General features: G+C 38.6%; 2 protein-coding genes across 2 annotated transcripts in view; one reads left to right on the plus strand and one right to left on the minus strand.

Annotated features, from left to right (window-relative positions):
• The window catches only part of LOC126247556 (peptide methionine sulfoxide reductase MsrB-like), a 73414-nt gene extending 62875 nt beyond the window's left edge, over positions 1 to 10539 (plus strand). The window contains exon 5 of the mRNA XM_049948491.1: positions 10032 to 10539. Within this exon, the coding sequence (XP_049804448.1) occupies positions 10032 to 10130 (99 nt within the window). The 3' untranslated portion in view covers positions 10131 to 10539. The remainder of the gene's footprint in view (positions 1 to 10031) is intronic.
• Positions 10540 to 16518: 5979 nt separating this feature from the next.
• LOC126247573 (zinc finger protein 583-like) overlaps positions 16519 to 24184 on the minus strand; it is a 122874-nt gene continuing 115208 nt past the window's right edge. Inside the window, exon 11 of the mRNA XM_049948492.1 lies at positions 16519 to 16947. Coding sequence (XP_049804449.1) covers positions 16786 to 16947 — 162 coding nt within the window. The 3' untranslated portion in view covers positions 16519 to 16785. The remainder of the gene's footprint in view (positions 16948 to 24184) is intronic.

Below are 24184 nucleotides of genomic sequence, written 5' to 3' on the forward strand. Positions count from 1 at the left end.
AGAAAGAGTGGGGCAACACTCTTGCATCAGAAGAAAGATTTAGATATGCATTACAACCAATGTTGTGCCATCAAAAAAAGCAACAACCTTGCCTTTTTTTTTTAAAAAAAAAAAAAACCACCCTACATTCCAAGAACAAATAAAATACAAATTATGAGGTAAAACAAATAAGTCTGATAAGCAAATGTTATTCAACTCCCTGATGATAATAGCTGTGAGACACATGATATTAGATTGAAGCCATTGGCTACTAAATTCAGTTAATTCTTACTGAAAGTTCAGAAACCCCGAGAACAAAAAACAAAGTTTCAAAAGCAGATTCATTATAATGTACTTAGGCATGCATTACATGCCATACTCCACCAGCAGAGATCAGTTTTGCCTTTCCAACTGTTAAAGAAATCACAAAAATCATCAGATTACTAAATATCAGTAATTTTTCTGACTGTGATTGTTTTTCAGCCAAACAGTTAAAGCTTTTGCTGATCTGATTGTAACCCTCCCTCTCCCCCGCCATTGTCATCAATTGATGTATCAACATGTATTTCCTGAAAGACTGCAATATGGAGTTGTAATAACCATTTATAAAAGTGGGAATAAGAAAGTAAGTAAAGACCCATCTCCCACCTTTGCAAATGTCTCTAGAATGTTGCTTATTACACAATACTGAACCTCTTTTACAATACTAACCCTTTAACAACTTATCAGCTTGGCTTGCATTAAGGATTTTCTACAGACAAACTAATATAAAAATTCAGTTATGGTAGAACCAAGAAAGAAAAACTATCCAGTTGGCATTTTCTGTGGTCTTGGCGAAGCATTTAATTATGTATATCATAAAATTTTTCTGTAGCAACTAACACATTATGGCATCCTCATTGTGTGGGTGGAGTCATACTTAATGACAGAAAGCAAAGGATTTCAGTAAAATATGATATGACAGAAATAAAATGACATTCAGAGTGAAGCATAACTACGGTATATCAGAATGTTTGGCAGTTACTCACATTATGCAATTTCAGACAAATAAAAATGGTTTATAGAACCAGAGGTAGAGCGAAATGAAACACTATGAGTGAAACTTCTATGCATAAAGAAATGATAGTAAATCAAGACCCTACGCTGTCAACAGGCATTGATATACATCAACAGGGACAGTTGAAAATGTGTGCCCCAACCAGGACTCGAGCCCGGGATCTCCTGCTTACATGGCAGATGCTCTATCCGTCTGAGCCACCAAGGGCACAGAGGACAGTGCGATTGCAGGGATTTATCCCTTGCACACTCCCTGTGAGACCCACATTCCCAACTTAATGTCCACAATATATTCATAGTGCCCCTGCCCGTTACACTCATTACTCGCGGCAGACAATCTGACTGAGTTCCGTAAGAGTTCGGGCAATGCATGTGCATCCGCACAGAGGAAGAAGGTCAATGGCCGGATAGCGTAAACTATATATGGAGATGGTACCTGTTCTTTCGGATACGTCCATATCCATGCATAAAGGTGGATATTACACTGAAGTGTTTAGTAAGGGTATTGTGTAAAGGCAATAACTTACATCTTGCAGATGAATCGTTGGGAACTTCACGTTTCTTACAATCAAATTACAATACATTTCCATTTGTATTTAATATGATTGTTGTTGTTGTGGTCTTCAGTCCTGAGACTGGTTTGATGCAGCTCTCCATGCTACTCTATCCTGTTCAAGCTTCTTCATCTCCCAGTACCTACTGCAACCTACATCCTTCTGAATCTGCTTAGTGTATTGATCTCTTGGTCTCCCTCTACGATTTTTACCCTCCACGCTGCCCTCCAATGCTAAATTTGTGATCCCTTGATGCCTCAAAACATGTCCTACCAACCGATCCCTTCTTCTAGTCAAGTTGTGCCACAAACTTCTCTTCTCCCCAATCCTATTCAATACCTCCTCATTAGTTACGCGATCTACCCACCTTATCTTCAGCATTCTTCTGTAGCACCACATTTCGAAACCTTCTATTCTCTTCTTGTCCAAACTGGTTATCGTCCATGTTTCACTTCCATACATGGCTACACTCCATACAAATACTTTCAGAAACGACTTCCTGACACTTAAATCAATACTCGATGTTAACAAATTTCTCTTCTTCAGAAACGCTTTCCTTGCCATTGCCAGTATACATTTTATATCCTCTCTACTTCGACCATCATGTTATTTTGCTCCACAAATAGCAAAACTCCTTTACTACTTTAAGTGTCTCATTTCCTAATCTAATTCCCGCAGCATCACCCGACTTAATTCGACTACATTCCATTATCCTCGTTTTGCTTTTGTTGATGTTCATCTTATATCCTCCTTTCAAGACACTGTCCATTCCGTTCAACTGCTCTTCCAAGCCCTTTGCTGTCTCTGACAGAATTACAATGTCATCGACGAACCTCAAAGTTTTTATTTCTTCTCCATGGATTTTAATACCTACTCCAAACTTTTCTTTTGTTTACTTTATTGCTTGCTCAATATACAGGTTGAATAGCATCTGGGAGAGGCTACAACCCTGTCTCACTCCCTTCCCAACCACTGCTTCCCTTTAATGTCCCTCAACTCTTATAACTGCCATCTGGTTTCTGTACAAATTGTAAATAGCCTTTCGCTCCCTGTATTTTACCCCTGCCACCTTCAGAATTTGAAAGAGAGTATTCCAGTCAACATTGCCAAAAGCTTTCTCTAAGTCTACAAATGCTAGAGACATAGGTTTGCCTTTCCTTAGTCTTTCTTCTTCTAAGATAAGTCGTAGGGTCAGTATTGCCACACGTGTTCCAGTATTTCTACGGAATCCAAACTGATCTTCCCCGAGATCGGCTTCTACCAGTTTTTCCATTCGTCTGTAAAGAATTTGCGTTAATATTTTGCGGCTGTGACTTATTAAACTGATAGTTTGGTAATTTTCACATCTGTCAACACCTGCTTTCTTTGGGATTGGAATTATTATATTCTTCTTGAAGTCTGAGGGAATTTTGCCTGTCTCATACATCTTGCTCACCAGATGGTAGAGTTTTGTCAGGACTGGCTCTCCCAAGGCTGTCAGTAGCTCTAATGGAATGTTGTCTACTCCCGGGGCCTTGTTTCGACTTAGGTCTTTCAGTGCTCTGTCAAACTCTTCACGCAGTATCATATCTCCCATTTCATCTTCATCTACCTCCTCTTCCATTTCCATAATATTGTCCTCAAGAACATCGCCCCTGTATAGACCCTCTATATACTCCTTCCACCTTTCTGCTTTCCCTTGTTTGCTTAGAACTGGGTTTCCATCTGAGCTCTTGATATTCATACAAGTGGTTCTCTTTTCTCCAAAGATCTCTTTAATTTTCGTGTAGGCAGTATCTATCTTACCCCTAGTGAGATAAGCCTCTACATCCTTACATTTGTCCTCTAGCCATCCCTGCTTAGCCATTTTGCACTTCCTGTTGATCTCATTTTTGAGACGTTTGTATTCCTTTTTGCTGCTTCACTTGCTGCATTTTTGTATTTTCTCCTTTCATCAATTAAATTCAGTATCTCTTCTGTTACCCAAGGATTTCTTTTTAATAACAAATTTAAGATCAAGTACAAGAGCCACAATTATAATGCAAGAAGTAAAAATAATTTCACACTAATAATCTTGTTAAACTGATTTTAATTTTTCTACTTACCTACAGTTAATAGCATCATCTGAAATCAGTTAACTTACATACATGTCTAGTATGAAATAACAGGTGAAAACAGCAGCAAAGCAGTGGAAAAAGCATCGTCTTTTTAAGGCTCCTGGTAAAAACAGAACTGTTGTAGGCACACTTTGTTGTCTGGCTGGCTGACTATTAGAAACTATTTTTCTCGGGAATGCCACATACTAAGATCTGTGGTCCATTAGTGGTGTACAAAATGATAGCTTCCAAGTCATCAGTGCAATCAAAATCTATGGCCATTTGTGTCACATATTTTGATATTTGCAAACTCACTCATCAAAACCTAGGGTAAGGTGGTACAGGTTCGATATTGGTACAATTCCAATCAAGATAAGGTTTCGTGCCATTTTTCAGTTTTGTAGTGTTGGTAGAATTTGCCTTCATGTGACGTTACAATGTGGAAGGTTTGTGCAGTTCTTCCTATCACTTCCCTGAATACACCAGTTTGTGCTACAGAGATATATTTTTTGTTTTCTTTTTGAGAGGTAAGTGAAGTTACTAAGTTTTAAGCATTCTTATAAAATGACTGATTTTCAAATGCTTATAAATTCTGTATTAGTGCCGTTACAGACTTGTTTCCTGTTTCCATGTGTTCTGGGGTATCTAAAGAAAACGATTGTGTGACATGTGCTGCCATCTCTAGGTACAGCTAATTATTATTTGTTCACGATTTAACTCTCACCAATAGTATATTTTTGATCAGAAAAAAAGGTATAGTTTTGATACCCTAATACAATTTTGATCAATGCAGTTCTTTAGTTTAGTCTGTCAAGAGTGGTTCTTGTAGACGTATTATACACTATTACTGCAAATAAGTTCTGCATATTTAAACATATTTTTAAAAGCAAACCCCTTTTTTCCCCCTGAGATGCCCTGAACAACGGGGGGGGGGGATTAAAAAAAAAATAAAAACTGCAATAAATGGAGTCCAACTGCATTACATGAGGCAATAAAGAATGTAATGGGTGGAGATTGAGTCTTTCAACTGCATCAGAATTATACGATATTCCTCTCAGCACTCTGCATTGTAAAATACAAATTTTAAAAAAAATGCAAGCTGGATTACCTCTAACTATAAAAAACAGAATAGGTCATCCAACGGTGCTCAATTCTGAAATGGAAGATGCTTTGGTCCAGAGAGCTTTATTTCTAGAAAAATGAGGATTGGGTCTGACGCACTAGAGCTGCGTTTCGGTTGGCAGAGAAAAATACTTTGAAACATCCATGGAACACAGAATGCAAGGTTGCTGGAATCGATTCGATTCGTTTACAGCATTTATTACGACACACGCTAACCTTAGCCTGCGAAAAACTGAGGGTCTTTCAAGAGCCACAGCTGATGGCTTAAATAAAGTGGAAGTAAGTAAATATTTCAAAGCTTTCCTCTTAATAACAGACCACAAAAGTAGTTAGTCGTAAAAGTAAGTGATAAGTTGTTTCATTAACAAATATGGAAAGAGAGCGAAATTTGACTATTACTGCACACATGAATGCATCTGATATGTATTTACCACCAATGATAATTTTCAAAGGAGTGAGGATTTGCCCTGAATTTCAAGACTGGATACTTCCCGGTTCCATTATGGAAATGAGTGAATCGGGTTACATTAATGAAGAACTGTTTATGATCTGGCTTCGACACTTCAAGAAATAGAAAACAGTGGTTAGTGTTACAGTTCTTGTTATTGAAAACCATGGCAGGCATTCTAGCTTGGATGCTGTAGAATATTGTCAGGAAAATGTGATGGAACTTTTGGGATTGCCTACACACAGTACACATGTACTACAGCCATTAGACATAATTTCCTTCAAGTCTCTAAAGGCACAATATCAGAGAAATGCAATTGAGTCAACTCATTGTAATCCCAATAATAGCATTACAAAACAAAGATTCTGTACTATTTTCTGTGATGCTTGGAGCAAAACTGCCTCTGGTGGGTGTACAATCAAGAGGTACCAGTGCATAGGAATAATGCCCTTCTGCACAGACATTGTTTCCATGGAGAAATTTGCACCTTCAACCCCCACCAAACAAGCTACTACCAGCATTATGGTTGAAGTGTGCATATCTCTAAAATATGTAACAGAAGAAGACGGCACATCCATAAAACCAGCATCCAGTACCATTTCTCAGCACAATGCTGTCAAAAACATTTTGCCAACTCCAGATAAAAAAGTATCGTTTCGGAAAAGGAAAACACAGACATCAATTCGACTCATTTCAGATGCAAACCTGGAAAACCTCTGCAGCAAGAGAATCTTTTTCAGCAGGGACCAAACAAAGAAATAAACAAATGCAAGAACAATAAACAGAAATGTAATCTATGAAAAATGATTAAAGAAGTATTAAAAGCTTCAAATTGCCAGCAAACAACGAAAATAATTATGCATTTTGTTTCTTGAATTATTATAGTGCAGAATCATTGGCAAATGGTGATTGGATTCGCTGCCAAAAATGTAAACATTTGGTACCATGAAGTTTGCGTCGGTGGGGAAAAAAGTGCTTTTTGTGTGTAAGATGTCAGTGATCACAACTGTGCCTAGTGTGATTCATTTTTGAACATTTTACTCAATTCTGTAACCTTTTCTTGTGTTTAAACCGACACTTGTAATGCTGTAATATTCGTGTTGCATATTCATTAAATATCAAAGAACAAGTGCCATAATTTAAATTATTTCTTTCCTCAGTATGTTTCCCATTACAATAGCATTTTTCTGAAATGATCAAAATTGTACCACCTTAACCTAGGGTACTTTCCATTGACGTAGAATCATGAAATTTGGCAAGAAGCAAGGTTTCAGAGTGTACTTAAAGGGAAATACGACCAGAAAATTGGTAATTTGTAATTACCAACAAAGAGATAGAGGGGCTGGCCAGTACTTACCTCAGCTCAGTACAGCCGATAGATACACATAAAACAGAACCGAAAATTTACGTTCCTAGCTTTCGGAACAAATGTTACTTCATTGGGGAGGAAAGAGGGGAAAGAAAGGGAAGAAGGGAAAGGAGATTCAGTTACTCACAACCCAGGTTATGAAGCAACAGGGAAAGGAAAATAGGGAGGGTAGCAAGGATGGAGGCATGGTTGTCAGAGGGAAGCCAAAGATATTCTACTGTAAGTACTGTGCCAGCTTCAAACCAAAGAGGATGCATACAGAAGTAAAGAGGTATATAGTATAAAGATAAACACAACTATGTAGGATGAAAAGATGCGTGAATGGCTAAAGAGGAAAGGGAAAGAGGATAAGACTGAAGAATAAATGGGAGTTACGTTGTTTAACGTAGGTTCAGTCCAGGGGGATGGCGGGATGACAGGATGTGTTGGAGTGCAAGTTCCCATCTCCGCAGTTCAGAGGGATTGGTGTTGGGTGGGAGAAGCCAAATGGCACATACGGTGTAGCAGGTTCCTAGGTCCCTAGAATTATGCTGGAGGGCATGCTCCGCTACTGGGTACTGGGCATCTCCTAGGCGGACAGTTCGTCTGTGTCCGTTCATGCGCTCAGCCAGTTTAGTTGTTGTCATGCCGATGTAAAAGGCTGTGCAGTGCAGGCATGTCAGTTGATAAATGACGTGTAGTTTCACACGTGGCCCTGCCTTGAATTGTGTATGTTTTACCAGTAGCGGGGCTGGAGTAGGTGGTTGTGGGGCGATGCATGGGGCAGGTTTTGCAGCGGGGTCGGTTACAGGGGTAGGAACCGCTGGGTAGAGAAGGTAGTCTGGGAATATTGTAGGGTTTAACAAGGATGTTACGGAGGTTAGGGGGGGCGACAAAAGGCAACTCTGGGTGGTGTGGGGAGAATTTGGTCAAGGGATGATCTCATGCATTCACCGTAGCCAAACTGCAATCCCACATACTTTTCCTCCGGTCCTGCTCAACCTTTGGAATTACCCCTAAAGGGCTTACCTTAAAAGTTCCCATCTCTGGGTGCAATTCCTCCTTCCACCAGTCTCTCCTGGACTTCCAGAACCTTCAATCCTTAGCCCTTACCCAACTTGTCCTGAATCTCTACACTACTTCATGTAACCACCACTCCCAACAGCTCCTATCTCTCTTCAAAGTCCTCCACCTCTCAAACCCTTGCTTGGAGAACACACTCAGGAACATCATCCTAGAAGCCAGCTGCAAACTTGAGTTCCATGCCACACACCACCTGAAAAAACTATCCACAGTGCTAGTGCAACACCTAAGAAGTGGGGTCCCTCTCCCTATCCCTCACAAACACCAACCACAACAGAACCTTCAACAAACCCCCCTCATAGCCAACAAACCTAGCCTAGCCACCCTACTCAATCTCCCCATCCCAGCACATACCCCACACAGACCAAATCTCAACTATAACCACAGTCAAATGCCACATATCACCAGCCCCAATTCAGTCCTAAACCTCTCATCCAGATCCCTCTCTCCCCTGTCTCTGGAGGAGACCCCGCTGCAAAACCTGCCCCATGCATCCCCCCACAACCACCTACTCCAGCCCCGCTACTGGTAAAACATACACAATTCAAGGCAGGGCCACGTGTGAAACTACACATGTCATTTATCAACTGACATGCCTGCACTGCACAGCCTTTTACATCGGCATGACAACAACTAAACTGGCTGAGCGCATGAACGGACACAGACGAACTGTCCGCCTAGGAGATGCCCAGTACCCAGTAGCGGAGCATGCCCTCCAGCATAATTCTAGGGACCTAGGAACCTGCTACACCGTATGTGCCATTTGGCTTCTCCCACCCAACACCAGTCCCTCTGAACTGCGGAGATGGGAACTTGCACTCCAACACATCCTTTCATCCCGCCATCCCCCTGGACTGAACCTACGTTAAACAACCTCACTCCCATTTACTCTTCAGTCTTATCCTCTTTCCCTTTCCTCTTTAGCCATTCACGCATCTTTTCATCCTACATAGTTGTGTTTATCTTTATACTATATACCTCTTTACTTCTGTATGCATCCTCTTTGGTTTGAAGCTGGCACAGTACTTACAGTAGAATATCTTTGGCTTCCCTCTGACAACCATGCCTCCATCCTTGCTACCCTCCCTATTTTCCTTTCCCTGTTGCTTCATAACCTGGGTTGTGAGTAACTGAATCTCCTTTCCCTTCTTCCCTTTCTTTCCCCTCTCTCCTCCCCGATGAAGGAACATTTGTTCTGAAAGCTAGGAACGTAAATTGTCGGTTCTGTTTTATGTGTATCTATCGGCTGTACTGGGCTGAGGTAAGTACTGGCCAGCCCCTCTATCTCTTTGTTAGTATTTGTTTCACATCTTTATATGAGATTTTCCATTAATCATTTAATTTGTAATTGTATCATATGAAAAGAATATTTAATTTGTCATTTGTTATTAACTTCAAACTTGAAACTTAAAGATTCTCGAAATTCTCAGAACCCTCGGGACAAATATCTTTCAAGTATCAATGTTGATAACAGGCAAAAATCATTGACATTCTCGATTCCTGGAATGGATGAGCTGCCTATGTATATAATTAAGTTTGTACAGAACCGGCCAATTCTTTCTCCCCCCCCCCCCCCCCCTAAGCAGTTTTTTTTTTTTTTTTTTTTTACCAGTATACATAATATCTTGATTATGTAAAAAAGTAATTCCCATAATTAAGAATGAGAGTAAATTACCACTAGACAAAATTGATAGCTAGTGTACTTAATCTGAAGCAGCATGCAGTGGCTGCTTTTGCTTATTGAAGTACAACTTGACTTTGTCCACATCCTTGAATAGTCTTCTTCATAATTGGATTTATGGAACATGATATGTGAATGAATAAAGGACACAAGTATAATCTGTGGAACACATAACCATATCTTCCTTCTTTTTATGGCTTTTCCGTTGTAATTTCCACTTATTTGGCCTCATGGTCATTGGAATGTTAAACACTAATCTTCACTCCTTTCCCTTGTGTTTATTTTCCTTCCAATATTGTAGCAGTTTTCATTTTTGTTATATCTACTTACTGTTGGTATCTTTGTTGTTATACTGATCCAATAACGTGTACAAAAAGTATACTTTTTCATAGCCTCCTGTGCCTCTCTAAAATACTTCCCAGTTACGTTAACTTTTGTGGCTAGAAAGCTCAGATTGTCCCTGTCTCATTTCGTAGCAATGTGGAATATATGAAATCATGCTTTCTTCTCTCTGATATGCTTTTGGCCCCAATGGGTTTACCCTATTCGAATGAGGAACTATCAACTCAGAATATGTTTAGAACTGCTCTTATTACAAACTGTGTTTCTTATTAATATGTTATCTCATACTTTACAACTTTCACCAATGGTTTTCAATGTTTTAAATGAATGTTTCTTTTTTCAGTGCTCTGCTCACCTTGGTCATGTTTTCAATGATGGTCCAGAACCAACTGGTTTGCGCTACTGCATAAATGGAGTCTGTCTCAGATTTGTACCAGAATAAGTAACAACTATAAAAATAAAATTCATTTAAGAACAGTATAGCATAAATTTGTTCCAAAGCAAGTGGTTAGTTCAAAATTATATTAATTAATAGGTAAGCCTGTGTGTGAGACAAAACAGTATCAATAACTCAATTTTGATTTTTCATATCATATGCTGCACAAACTTGCCTCCTTATTCGACCTCCCGCTTGCTTAAAGTATTTGAACATTAAATGCAGGAAATGTCACAAAAGTTAATGTATTGTGGCTTAATGATGCTTCAAAGTTGTACACTGTTCTAAGCTTTAGGAATGTGTTCTGCTTCAGCACAGTAATTGTACATCCCTTAGTAATTTGTCATAATAGACTTAAATAGACTGTTGTATTTATCCTTAACATTTTATGAAATAAAATCTACTGTGTCTAAGAGTTTTGCAGATCTTAATTGTGGAGTTGAGGATAAAAGCTCTTAATGATATACATTTAGCTGAAGTTCAATAGCTTAAAGTTAAATGTAGAAGACTCCAAATTCATCATCTTAATCTGCTTGATTTTTCACACTTAAGTAAGTTTACAATAGGGTCAAATTAGCATCCTGAAACCATTAGAAGACTAACATGATAATGTAAAGATGACACCATATTTCATCTATTCGATATAATGATTGATGGGGAATGATAGGTTGCCCTTGCTACTCAGTTAGCTCTGATAGCTCTGAGTCTATGGTTGATAACTGGAAGAGATTAATCATTGGATAATGACGATTTCACTATTGCCCAGATAATGGTCTGGTGGATATGTTAAACAAAAAAAGTGTACCCTGTTTGTGGTGCGCTTTGTGTCCTGCCATTTATTACTCAATAACTGAGTGAGAATTTTTGATAATTACTTTCCATGTGAATTTAACATGACACAAATGACTGTACTGATCTCTAACAATAAGCCATAATGACAGTCCCTTGCTGTGCACATGGTGTTTGTTGTGATATGTTTATTTTGCTCTGAAGGACAGTATATTGATTGATCTATTCAGTGACTGGGTTGACTGCTACTTTGTCACAAGAAGACATTTGTGACTGATTAAGTTGCTGTCAGGATAATGCACCTGGACTGCAACTACTGTATGACATTAACCGAATGTAGGATGTAGCTACATATTTATCCATACCGAAGTGAAGTGCATGAGACCCAAACTGAGAATAAACATTAGTTCAGACCATATCACTGATTAGAGTGTTTAAACTTAACATTTTAGTGTGAACAATAGCATACTTTCACCACCAACTTTTCAGTCAATTTTCCAAGAAGATGCTGGCTGCTGAGGACATCTGCAGGTAAATCAGGTAGGCACAGTATACTACTCTATTTTTACCTCATAAATTCAACCTGATCTTCTTCACTACTATGATCTCACCACAGGTTGTCTGCTGTCAGAGGGCATAATAAGAGGGAAAGGTCCCTGTGTGCATGCACAACAAATGCAGGGAAGCCCTAGTGGCGATCATCAGCCCTGTCATTGTTATTGTGGTAGACAGTTTAATGTTTGTACTTCAGGAGCACCAAGTGACATGCCTAAAAGCTGCTGCATCATCTTGTGGCATGCATTTAGTAGTAGGTTATAATCAGAGTCTGTGTTTGCACCTCCGTATGTTCTGCAGACCAAAATCTGCTTTCTAAGTCTTTGTGTAATGATAATGTAGTTCACCATATAGCAGATATGCCGAGGCGCAGATGGGCACAACAAAAAGACTGTCTCAAATAAGCTTTTGGCTAGTAGAGCCTTCGTTAAAAATAGATGACACACACACACACACACACACACACACACACACACACACACACAACTGCAATCTCTGGCAACTGAAGCCACACTGCGAGCAGCAGCATGGTCTTGTAGCCATATGTTGTGCGCGGCTAAGATGGTTGATACAGTGTGGCTCGTAAGTAGATCATGCAGTGCAGTTTGTACGGCAACCACAGAAACACAGGAAAGAAGAGAAAGAAATATGGACATTGAATATAGTGAATAGTAGTGATGCATTAGAAAATAGTAAGACTGTGACAGTCTTTTTGTTGCACCTGTTTGTGGCTCAGCATCTCCACTATATGGTGAGTAGCAACTTTCATTTTCATAATATTCTTACATTCCATCCTGGATTTTCCACTGTATGATTTTTGCCCGACGGCTTTTATTCGATCCAAGGCCAGTGCTGTTTTCCTTTGTTACTATTTTTTAAGGCATCACTATACTCTTTCTCTTCTTTCCTGTGCTTCCCCTGTTGCCTTACAAACCGCAGTGCATGCTCTACTTACGAGCAACACTGTATCAACCATCTCTGCCGCACACAGTAGACAGCTACAAGACCACACCGCTGCTCACACTTAGTTGCCTAAGACTGCAGTCCTGTGTGCCAGTTGCATTTGCATGAGTGTGATTGTATCTGTCATCTATTTTTGATGAAGGCTTTACTGGCCGAAAGCTTGTTTGTAATAGTCTTTTTGTTGTGCCTATCTGCGACTCAGCATCTCCACTATATTGTGAGTAGTAGCTTTCATTTCATAATATTATTACATTCCATCTTGGATTTTCCATTGTTTGATTTTTGCCTAACAGCTTTTCTTTAATCCTAGCCCAGTGCTGTTTTCCTCTGTTGCTATTTTCTAATGCATCACTGTATTCAATGTCCATATTTATTTCTCTTCTTTCCTGTATTTCTGTTGTTGCCTTACAAACCGCATTGCATGCTCTACCTACAAGCCACGCTGTATCACCTGTCTCGGCCATGCACAACAGACGGCTACACAGCTGCTAGCAGTGTGGCTTCAGTTGCCAGTGACTGCAGTTGTGTGTGTGTGTGTGTGTGTGTGTGTGTGTGTGTGTGTGTGTGTGTGTGTGTGTGCCATCTATTTCTGACAAAGGCCTTGCTGATCGAAAACTTATTTGTGACAGTCTTTTTGTTGTGCCTATCTAGGACTCAGCATTTCCGCTACATGGTGAGTAGGAACTTTCCTTTTCATAATATTGTTACATTCTATCCAGGATTTTCCACTGTTTGATGATGTAGTTCAGTAGAAGAGGACTGGAATATAATAAAGAAGGGAAGTTTTAAGCCAGGACAGAACACCATAAGTATAGCACAAACTGATGTGGCGAAGCTGTAGATAACATTGGGAGTTATAATAAGAACCTTAAAAATGGGGTAGGAAGGCAGTAGTATAGATTGCTTAGACATAAAATTACACTTCCTGTTAAACAGGATAAATTAGAATGAATAGGAGAAAAATGTCAAGATATGACTATAGTAAGAATTGGAATGTCATATAGGAAGATTAAATATAATTTTGGATTAGCAAAATGTAAAGATGTTAATGCATAATGTGTGGACAGACTGAAGGCCGAAGTAAATTGAAGGCTTGTATGATAGAGGAGAACTGTTCCAATGTGTGATAGAAGTTGATATGGAAAAAATAGGTGAGATCTAATGGTAAGCTCAGAGTTCAACAGAACTCTAAATGACCTGGGCTCAAAGGAACTTGATGATACAAGTTCACAACTATTGAAATCTGAGGGAAGTATAGGAACTAGAAGATTATTTGAATTGGTATCAAAAATCTTTTAAGCACGTGACTTTCAATGAGATTTCCAGACAAGTATTTTCATAATATAGACAAAGAAGGCATGTTTGAATAAATGTGAACACTGCTGAGTAATTAGTATAAGTCATGTTTGTAAAAATATTGTGTAGATCAGTTTGGTTTCAGAGAATCAGTTCTAACACTTGGTAAGGGAAGGAAGACAAGAGAAAAAATACACTACATCTACATCCATACTCCACAAGTCACCATACAGTGCGTGGCAGTGGCAGAGGGTACCATGTACCACTAGTAGTCATCTCCTTTCCTGTTCCACTTGCAAATCGAATTTGTAGACTTAGAGGAAGCCTTTAACAATTACAGTAGAATAATGGAAAATCCATGATTGATTCAGTGGCCCGAGACTGTGGTTGTGGTTGTGGTTGTGTGTGTGTGTGTGTGTGTGTGTGAGCGAGCGAGCGCGCGTGCGTATCTGTGTCCACGACTCAGCATCTTTGCTATATGGTGAGTAGCAATGACCCTTTTCATAATATTGTTACAGTAGAAAAAGATAATCATAAGTCTTGAAAGATCTGGGGTTAAAGTACAGAGTCAGGTGATAACCTACAATATTTACAAAACCCAAAGGATGATGATAAAATTGGAAAGCAGAGAAAGACAAGTTCATGTTAAGAAGGGTGTAAGGCAGAGTTGCAGTTTATTACCACTGTTGTTAGGACTGTACATTGCACAAGAGACTCCGAAGAACAGCTGAAAGGAATATACAGCATAGTTGGTACAGAATTTGGCAAGCAATAGCAGAGGTCATGGAAAATGTGGAAGAATGAGGATGGAGATCCTCAAAGTGTACACCTGGAACAAAGCACTGTACGAAAGAGAAACATGGGCCATTGAGAAGAACCTGGAAACATTTGGAAAGTTTTACTATCAGAGAATGTTAAAGGTAAAGCATGAAATGAGTGCGTGAGGAATGGAGTCTATGGAAGAACACTGCCAGAAGAAGGGACAGGATAGTGGGACAGCTTCCAGGAATAATTAGCTTATGCCACAAGGAACTGTAGAGGAGAAGAAAAATAGAAGGGGCAGCAAAGAATAGACTGCGTACAACAAAGGTTGAGGTAAAATGCGAATGTTGGGTTAAAGAATCTCTTTATTCCCTAATATTTTTTAAGAAATCATGGAAGTCACTAATACACAGTTCTTGCACTTACTGCTCCCTTACACACACAAAATGAAGTCTCCATTAATTACATGTGCACAAAATATAAGTTTGTCCATGCACATCAGTATATTGGGTAAGTGATAACTGCCTATTGCGGAACTAGTTGAAAATGCTCCAATTAACTTGGTCTTGTTTTCTGAGAACATTCTAGATCACCCAAGAACATATTAAAAATGAACATTAAAAAAAAATTGTAGAAAGTTAGTATTTCACACTCAAAAATACTCTTTTGACTGTCTGTTGCTACCCATGGTTTCCCTGTTTTACACTGTAGTGGTTGTGCAGTGACAGCTGTTGCCTGTGTCTGATGCAACCCTTGATTCTCCTGTAGTGCACTTTTGTGTTTTCTGAGTGTTTCACTCAAATTTTATCTTGCTTTTTATCCTTTAAGTTTTCTTTCAGTTTTTAGCTTCTATTGTGAAGCTAAACTTCTTTCACTTATCTGTTTCATTTCTTTGCTGTTCTTTCTGTTTCCTTCTTTTCAATTCATGACTGACAAGATCTCCCCCCTGCCACAGTCTATACAGACCATTCTGAGGTAGAATATATCCTCACAGCAAGATGATGGAACATTCGAGGCTATTCTGGAACTTTCTCCAACATTCTGTCTGGAACATTCTTGCGAGTCTAGGCCTCTTTGGCACTTGATTGCCAGCTGCTTCACCAACTTCCCATAAGAAGTGGGAAATGATGTGAGGCTCACTTCTGATACCCGTGTCTTTCAACCTAGCACTGGCAATTTCAAACTGGAACCTTCTTCATTAATAAGGGATGGAGAACTACCATACCGTACAATTCCCTATGTGTCTGTTGGGGTGGGTTGCAGAGTTACAAGCAGCATGCATGAGCAAACCATGCTCACATTTGTAACATATGTTGATTGATTTGATTCAGGTAATTACACAGTAATGATGACAGAAAAAGCAGACTATCAGAGACAAAGAGGGAATTTCTAGCCATAAGAAATCTACTAGTATCAAACATCTACCTGAATTTAAGGGAGAAATATCTGAAACACAGCAGTGTATGGAAGTGAATCATGAACGGTGGGAAGACTTTAAAAGAAGAGAGTGGAACTGTTTGGATTGTGCTGTACAAAGATGTTGACAATTATGTGGACTGATTAAGATATGGAACAAGATGGTTCTCCACAGAATCGGCGAGGAGAGGAACATGTGGAAAACATTGACAAGAAAAAGTGACAGGATGCTAGGACATGCATTAAGACAAAAGGAGTAACTTCCATGGTACTTGAGGGACCTGTAGAGGTTACAAATTGTATGCGGAGACAGAAATTGGAATATATCCAACCAATGATTGAAGACGTTGGATGTAAGTGCTACTCTGAGATGAGGAGGTTGACCCAAGAGAGAAACCTGTGGTGGGCCGCATCAAATTGTCACATAACAACACCCCCCTCCCCTCCCCCCCCCCCCACACACACACCGGTTAAAAAAACACGAATAAATACCATTATTTTAAAAAGCAGTTAATGGATACATAAATAAAAGTATCAAAATGAACATATTTATAATTTATGGTGATAATAATTAAAAACATTGAAGTTGAAAAATAATCTTAAACAGAGCAAGTCAAATATGTAAAGTTTAATAAATAACTATTTGTAAACGACATGTATACATCATCACTTCACTGAGTTCAGAGCAAAGAAAATAAAGTTCATTGGACTAACATAGCTTTCTTAAAATTGTACCACAGATCAAACAAATTTCTTTTGGTACATTTAAAATGCCTGATTGTATGTACCATAAAGTTTAACAGAATCTGCTGTCTCCTTTCTAAAGCGACAAAAATTTAAATTTATACCAATTGAAAATGTACACCACAGTGCTTTGATTTTAGTATGATGAAAAGCTTCCTGTCAAATATAATAAAGCTGTTGCTGTCTCATTGGTTTGTTGAATGAATGCATGTGCAGGAATGATTTGCACACTTTCTGAACCATGGTTCCGCAGCTGCACTGCCACCTTTTCACCTTCAGTCTGTCCAGTGCTAGGATTCTGAAACATAAATGAAGGTGGTTCTGCAGGCTTTTGAAGCAGTATGCTACAATGTAATAAACAGTAAGTATGAGAAAACACTAAGTATGTTTGTTGAAATTCCTCATCCTGGTTGCGAACACCTGACAATTAAATATTTAAGAAAACTAAATTAACTGTGTTTAAAAGAAAAACACACAAATCATGCAAATGTAAATCTGACAGCAGTGGAGAGTGGGAATAAATATCAGAAATGTGCTGTTCAAACAAGAAAATACAACTAGTGTAGCAGTTTTCTTCTTTTGATTCAGCATTTATGCAATTGGAGACTTCCGGCATCATCTTTCTTTATGGATCAAATGAATCTCACTAGTTGGCAGATTTCCATTTTATCTCGTATCTTGTGTGTGCTTCTTGACCTGAGTGACACAATCTTCTCTTTATGTAAGTTTTAAAAATTATTTTCTTTCTTAGCTTTCTAATACGGAAATTATAATTTGAAGGTTTCACCAAATGTCTATTCTTTTGTAGCCTATATGTTACTGGAATACTGTACTGTTTTATAGCTTTTACACTTACTTGATGTACCTGATGCATTTCTATTGAGGCACTCCTGCACATATTACTGTAATTCCCACAAGGATAATATCTGTAACTGTGTCACTGTGATAATTTCTTCTCTATAAACATTTCTTTGTGATACTTGTAAACGCTTCCACAGTTATCTCCATTTTTAAAAGTTTTGCACAGTAAGCAGATTCAGAAGGATGTAGGTTGCAGTAGTTATTCAGAGGTGAAGAGGCTTGCACAGGATAGAGTAGCATCGAGAGCTGCATGAAACCAGTCTCTGGGCTGAAGACCACCACAACAACAACAACAAAGTTTTACTGATTTTATGCTCTATGATTGGTAACTAGATCATTGTACATAGTGTATATTTATTTACTGGTGCTATATAGACTTTTGGGAATTTTTATTGTGATGCTCATTCACAGTTTGCTAGGTGGTGTGCATCATTTGTTATGTTATTCCCATAGTCATTATGCCTTTGTCTGTCTCTCCATATTTCATTTTAATGATTTTCCACACTGCTTTGCCTTTTTCCTCTGCATTTTATATCATTTAGTCATTAAATGACATTTTTGTGGCAATCAGCACCTTCTTATTAATCTTTTTGTGCTTATGATAGAAATTTAAGACACTGATAATATTATGAAAAGGATAGATTGCTACTCACCATATAGTGGAGATGCTGAGTTGCAGACAGGTGCAACAAAAAGATTACTAAAAACATAAGCTTTCAGCCAGAAGGTCATCTTCTGAAATAGACAACATACACACAACAAACATTCACTCAAACACAGCTCACACACATGATCCCTGTCTCTGGCTGTTGTGTCAGATACAGCCAGAGACAGTGGCTGTCTATCTCAGAAGACTGCCTTCTGGCTGAAAGATTATGTGTTTAGTAGTCTTTTTGTTATGCCTGTCTGTGACTTAACATATCTGCTGTATGGTGAGTACCAATCTATCCTTTTCATAACACTGTCATTATTCCACCCTGGATTCTCCATTGCATAAATTTAAGACTTGGGCTCATTATGACTCTTTTTTTTTGTCAGACTGAGATACTTATGGGTTTGGGAGGACTTTTTAATAACTACTATTATTCATTTAGTTTTGTGAGACATTGTTACTGATGAAGACACTTTTGGAAATGCCTTTTCAATTTAAATAATGTTGAGAATTTAGAGAATTTCACATTTCCATTTGTTTCCCTACAAGCTTAATCCCCGTTCTGGTTTGCTAGTTGTTTTGAAACGTTTTATATTTTGATTTCTGATAAATGTCTTTTGTCGGCCTGTAGTGTAGGGATTTTTTCCATTCTCAATTTTACTGTTATTATTTGGCAGAAATGATGTGATAGTCCAAGATCCTTTACAACTATCTTACAGTATTCCCTGACCACATTTGTGTCCACTTGGTCAATTACTGACGGAGTGATTGCAGTAAGCCTTGTTCATGGTGCCAAAATTGTGAAGGATGTATATGAGGGTGCCACTAGTTTCATTCATGATATTTATGTTTGTGTTTATGTCCCCACACACTATTTTGTGCCTGACACCTTAGCTAGAACTTCTCTTAAATTGTTGAAAACAGTGGCAATGTTGCCATTGCATGTCTGATACAGGAACAAGCCTTGTTAATTCAGTAGCTGATATCTGAAAGTGTTTGTCTTCACTTACTGTGCTAAAGTCGTGTCTTGATTTAAACTGTGTTCTTTTTCTGATATAAGTGCATGATCTTCCACCCTTTGAAACAGCCCTGAAGTACAAGTCATTTCAGAACAATGTTTTTCTGTGTGTCTACACCAGCAGTCAGTGACACAAATTACTGTGCAACTCAAATAGCTGTGTTCTATTTTTTTTTGGTCACATTGTTTGGATGGAAGATTATTAAGTCTGTGAAGTGCCCCGTGTTACTTTTTCCAATACTTTCTTTTTCTTCATGACATGTAAAGTGTGTATCACTTCGTGTGATAGAATCTATCTTGTGAGAAGTTATATCAGGTTTTTAAACTACTGGAAATATTCTTTAGACATGGGAACCTGTTGTCTGGATTTATCCTAAAAATGACCTACTTTTCCTACCTATGACAACAGCTATTTGATTATGCGTTGCCTGAGATCCACGTACTACACCTTCATGAATCAGCTGTACCAATCTTCCCTCCCAGTCCTACTTAGGTGTAAGCCATGCCTTGTGAAACCACATCTACTATTAGTGCCAACTGATACCAGAGCCTTCAGTCCCATCTCTACTCCCACATTAATCTGCCTCACTGTTCAATGAAGGTGTGGCTGGTCAAGATGCCAGAACAGCTCAAGAAAGTCTACATTGGTACCACAAGTCAGGGAAGGTATCTTGTCCAGGGCACCACTGATGTCATATGCCCCATGCCTGACCAAACTGTTTTCTGCCGCACTATCACTAAATAGTCCTCTTCTGGAAAACACATAAATGCCCTAAATCCTATATCACTTTTCTTAGACCTACAATTGATTTGAAAATGCTGGTGGACTGGTAAGCTGTCCCTAAGCTTCTCTGCAACTGAGGGCCTACATCTTGCCCATGGCTACTACCTAGCATCAGGTCTTTCTTTTTCCTAACTTTTGCACATTCTTAGGCTTCCAGATCTTGGCTAAAGTATACTGCACATTTCCTGGTCCTGGTCCTGCCTAAGGCTTCCCTACATGTAACTCTTCCAGGGGTAGATAGCTGTTTTTAGTATTGACAATAAAACTATCAGATTGGTTCCTGCTGCATACTCTACATTTCCAAGGGTTTACATCCAGTAAACATTCAATCGGTTAACCATGTCCCTGATGTCACCTGAAAATGGGTTTGAATGAGGCCACAACTGATCCTTTTTTTTTTTTTTTATTAAAAAATGTCTTATGACTGGAGTTGCTAATCCTACCTCACAGATTTCTTGGTTACTTTGAGGGATACAAACACTCCACTGGAAATTCACTATTCTGTTTATTCTGCTTTTTTGTACAGTTTCTAGTTTTGCAGTAAGAAAAATTAGATGGAAACGAACACTGGAAAGGCTAGCTTTTAAATACAACAGCCAAGCACATGGACTTTACTATGTAAACTAGAAACTGGACACAAACATCCACAGTTTCTATTGACTCCCCTGAGCCAGAAGCCACAAAAAAAATAAAATAAAAAAAAATAATAATAAAAAAAATAAAAAAAAATAAATATATATATATATATATATATATATATATATCATCTATTGAAGACCATCATTGACAAGGCAGAAAACAGAGAAGTGAGGTATGCAATTAGGGACTTTCATATAAGCTACCAACAGCTCTTTTCTATTATGTACCTTATCACAACAGAAGGACTCATTACTGCAATCAACCTAACAAAATGCAGAAAAGCTGCAGAACTAGGCAACATGTACCTTGAATTCATTGGTCCAAACAGGCAACAATGGCTTTTACATTTATACTATGATATTCTGTGAATAGGCAAGTTACCAAAAGCTTTACCTGTAATTTTACACTGCATGTGAGCCACAAAAATAAATAAACCAAAAGCTTTCAAGAGAAGCAAAGTTATTTCTATCCCAAAGCCTGGGAAAAACAAGCCTTTGCCACAAAGTTACAGACCAATTGCACTTTTAAGTGTCTGCTTCAAGATACTTGAAAGAATACTTTATGCACATCTAACACCCATTGTAAACAATAGCACACCAATACACCATTATGCTGGGAAGAAGCTACTGCGGTCTGATCCTCTTGCTCACAACCTACATAGACAGAGGATTCCAACAACTCAAAAAATTTGCTGCATTTATTAAGTTCATCCCTTCATACAGTTTTGAAAGGAGGACTAATACTCTAGGTGTACAAACTTATTCCTTGCAAATGCTCCTACTTAACGTGATGTTCAATGACAGACTTTTCCAAGTACATTTAGATGGGAAGTCAAGTATTTTCCATAGCCTGCAAAATGGCCTACCACAAGGATCTGTACAAGCTCCTGTAATGTTTAATATATACATATCAGATATACCACCAACAACATTTCAGAGATTCATGTATGTGGATGATATTGCTGTTGGTATCCAAAGCTCAAACTCTGCCGAAACTGAGGATGCACTGACATCATCTGGGAATATTTCAAAAAGTGGGGGCTCCAGCCGCAACCAAACAAAACTGAAGTAACATCACTTCATCTTAACAATGCAGAAGCTCAAAAGAATTCTAGTTGTTCACTATCGTGGAGTCAAAATGAAACATAATCCACACCCTGCGTACCTTGGTGTCTCTCTTGACAGAACACATCTTCAAACAACACCTGGAAAAATTAGCAGCAAAAAATCAAAACTAGAACTAACCTGATTCAGAAGCTACCAATATATCATGGTGTGCTAAAGCTGAAAATTTAAGACTTAGCACAATATCCCTTGTACACTCAACTGCAGCATACTCGGCTCCTATCTAGTTCAATACGTGCATGCCAACCTTGTCGATACACAGCTAAACCAGGCAATGCAAGCCACAATTGGAACTATTAGAACAACTCTGATTCAGTGGTTACTATTACTAAGCAAGATCACATCTCCCCAAACTAGACAACTGGCAGCCCTCAAATCACAATTGTAAAAATATAGTGCCAACCCATGCCTTCTCATTCATTTTGGTACAGATTTCCTTAAACGGCAGCAATTAAGACTGAAGTCAAGACATCCTCCTGTAACAGTCGCCAGCCAACTCAATGTGAATGATCATCACTGAACATCATGTCGGCAAGATAAGAATGTCATGAACGCCCATCTCATTACAGATCTTACTTTGAAAGTATCAGGATTCTCTCTTCCTTGAAGGCAGTGGTGGAAAATCAATAGGATTTGCACAACCATCGTATCTGAAAGAAGAGCCTAACTCAGTGGGGAGCTTCAAAATATCTCCAATGTGAAGGATGTGGAGCTGAAGAGCAAACAGTCACCTGGCTGTGGTTTGCCCCAATACATCCTTCAGGAGTCCGTTAAGAGACATCCACAATCTCACCACTGAATGGCTGGCCCACAGTGACATGTTGTTGTTGTGGTCTTCAGTCCAGAGACTGGTTTGATGCAGCTCTCCATGCTACTCTATCCTGTGCAAGCTTCATCATCTCCCAGTACCTACTGCAACCTACATCCTTCTGAATCTGCTTAGTGTATTCATCTCTTGGTCTTCCTCTACAATTTTTAGCCTCCACGTTGCCCTCCAATACTAAACTGGTGATCCCTTGATGCCTAAGAACATGTCCTACCAACCAATCCCTTCTTCTAGTCAAGTTGTGCCACAAATTTCTCTTCTCCCCAATTCTATTCAGTACCCCCTCATTAGTTACATGATCTACCCGTCTAATCTTCAGCATTCTTCTGTAGCACCACATTTCGAAAGCTTCTAGTCTCTTCTTGTCTAAACTATTTATCGTCCATGTTTCACTTCCATACATGGCTGCAGTCCATACAAATACTTTCAGAAAAGACTTCCTGACACTTAAATCTATACTCGATGTTAACAATTTTCTCTTCTTCAGAAACGCTTTCCTTTCCATTGCCAGCCTACATTTTATATCCTCTCTACTTCGACCAATCATCAGTTATTTTGCTCCTCAAATAGCAAAACTCCTTTACTACTTTAAGTGTCTTATTTCCTAATCTAATTCCCTCAGCATCACCTGACTTAATTCGACTACATTCCATTATCCTCGTTTTGCTTTTGTTGATGTTCATCTTATATCCTCCTTTCAAGACACTGTCTATTCTGTTCAACTGCTATTCCAAGTCGTTTGCTGTCTTTGACAGAATTACAACGTCATCGGCGAACCTCAAAGTTTTTATTTCTTCTCCATGGATTTTAATTCCTACTCCAAATTCTTCTTTTGTTTCCTTTACTGCTTGCTCAATATACATATTGAATAACATCGAGGACAGGCTACAAGCCTGTCTCACTCCCAACCAAACTGCAGAAACGCCTTAACAAATCTGTATTTGCAATTCGAGTGTTAGCAGACATAGGCGACATAAAAATGAAAAAGCTTGCATACTTTGCCTACTTTCATTCCATAATGTCATATGGTATAATATTTTGGGGTAACTCTTCAAGTCAAACAAAAGTTTTCAGAGTCCAAAAGCGCGTAATACGTATTATTTGTGGAGTAAATTCAAGGACGTCCTGTAGAAACCTCTTCAAAGAACTGGGTATACTAACTACTGCCTCTCAGTATATTTACTCATTAATGAAATTTGACCTAAATAATATATCTCTTTTTCCAACAAACAGCTCAGTTCATACATACAATACCAGGAACAAAAATGATCTGCACAAGGACTTAAAAGCACTTACTTTAGTTCAAAAAGGGGTCCACTACTCAGGAACACTCATCTTCAATAATTTTCCAGTAAACATAAAAAATTTAGTTACAAATAAAGATCAGTTTAAAAGGAGCCTGAAAGACTTACTAGTGACCAACTCCTTCTACTCCACTGACGAATTTTTTAATAGAAACAAATGATGTATTGTATATATTCATACTATTAGTATTGTTATTTCAGCTTTTTTAAAAAAAAAAACAAATTGACATGTTCCACACCCACGAGGATCTCCTCAGCACGGATCTATGGAACGTAATCTAATCTAATCTAAAAACTGCTTCCCTTTCGTGCCCCTGAACTCTTATA

This window comes from Schistocerca nitens, chromosome 1 (assembly GCF_023898315.1).
Source record: "Schistocerca nitens isolate TAMUIC-IGC-003100 chromosome 1, iqSchNite1.1, whole genome shotgun sequence".
Classification (NCBI taxonomy): domain Eukaryota; kingdom Metazoa; phylum Arthropoda; class Insecta; order Orthoptera; family Acrididae; genus Schistocerca; species Schistocerca nitens.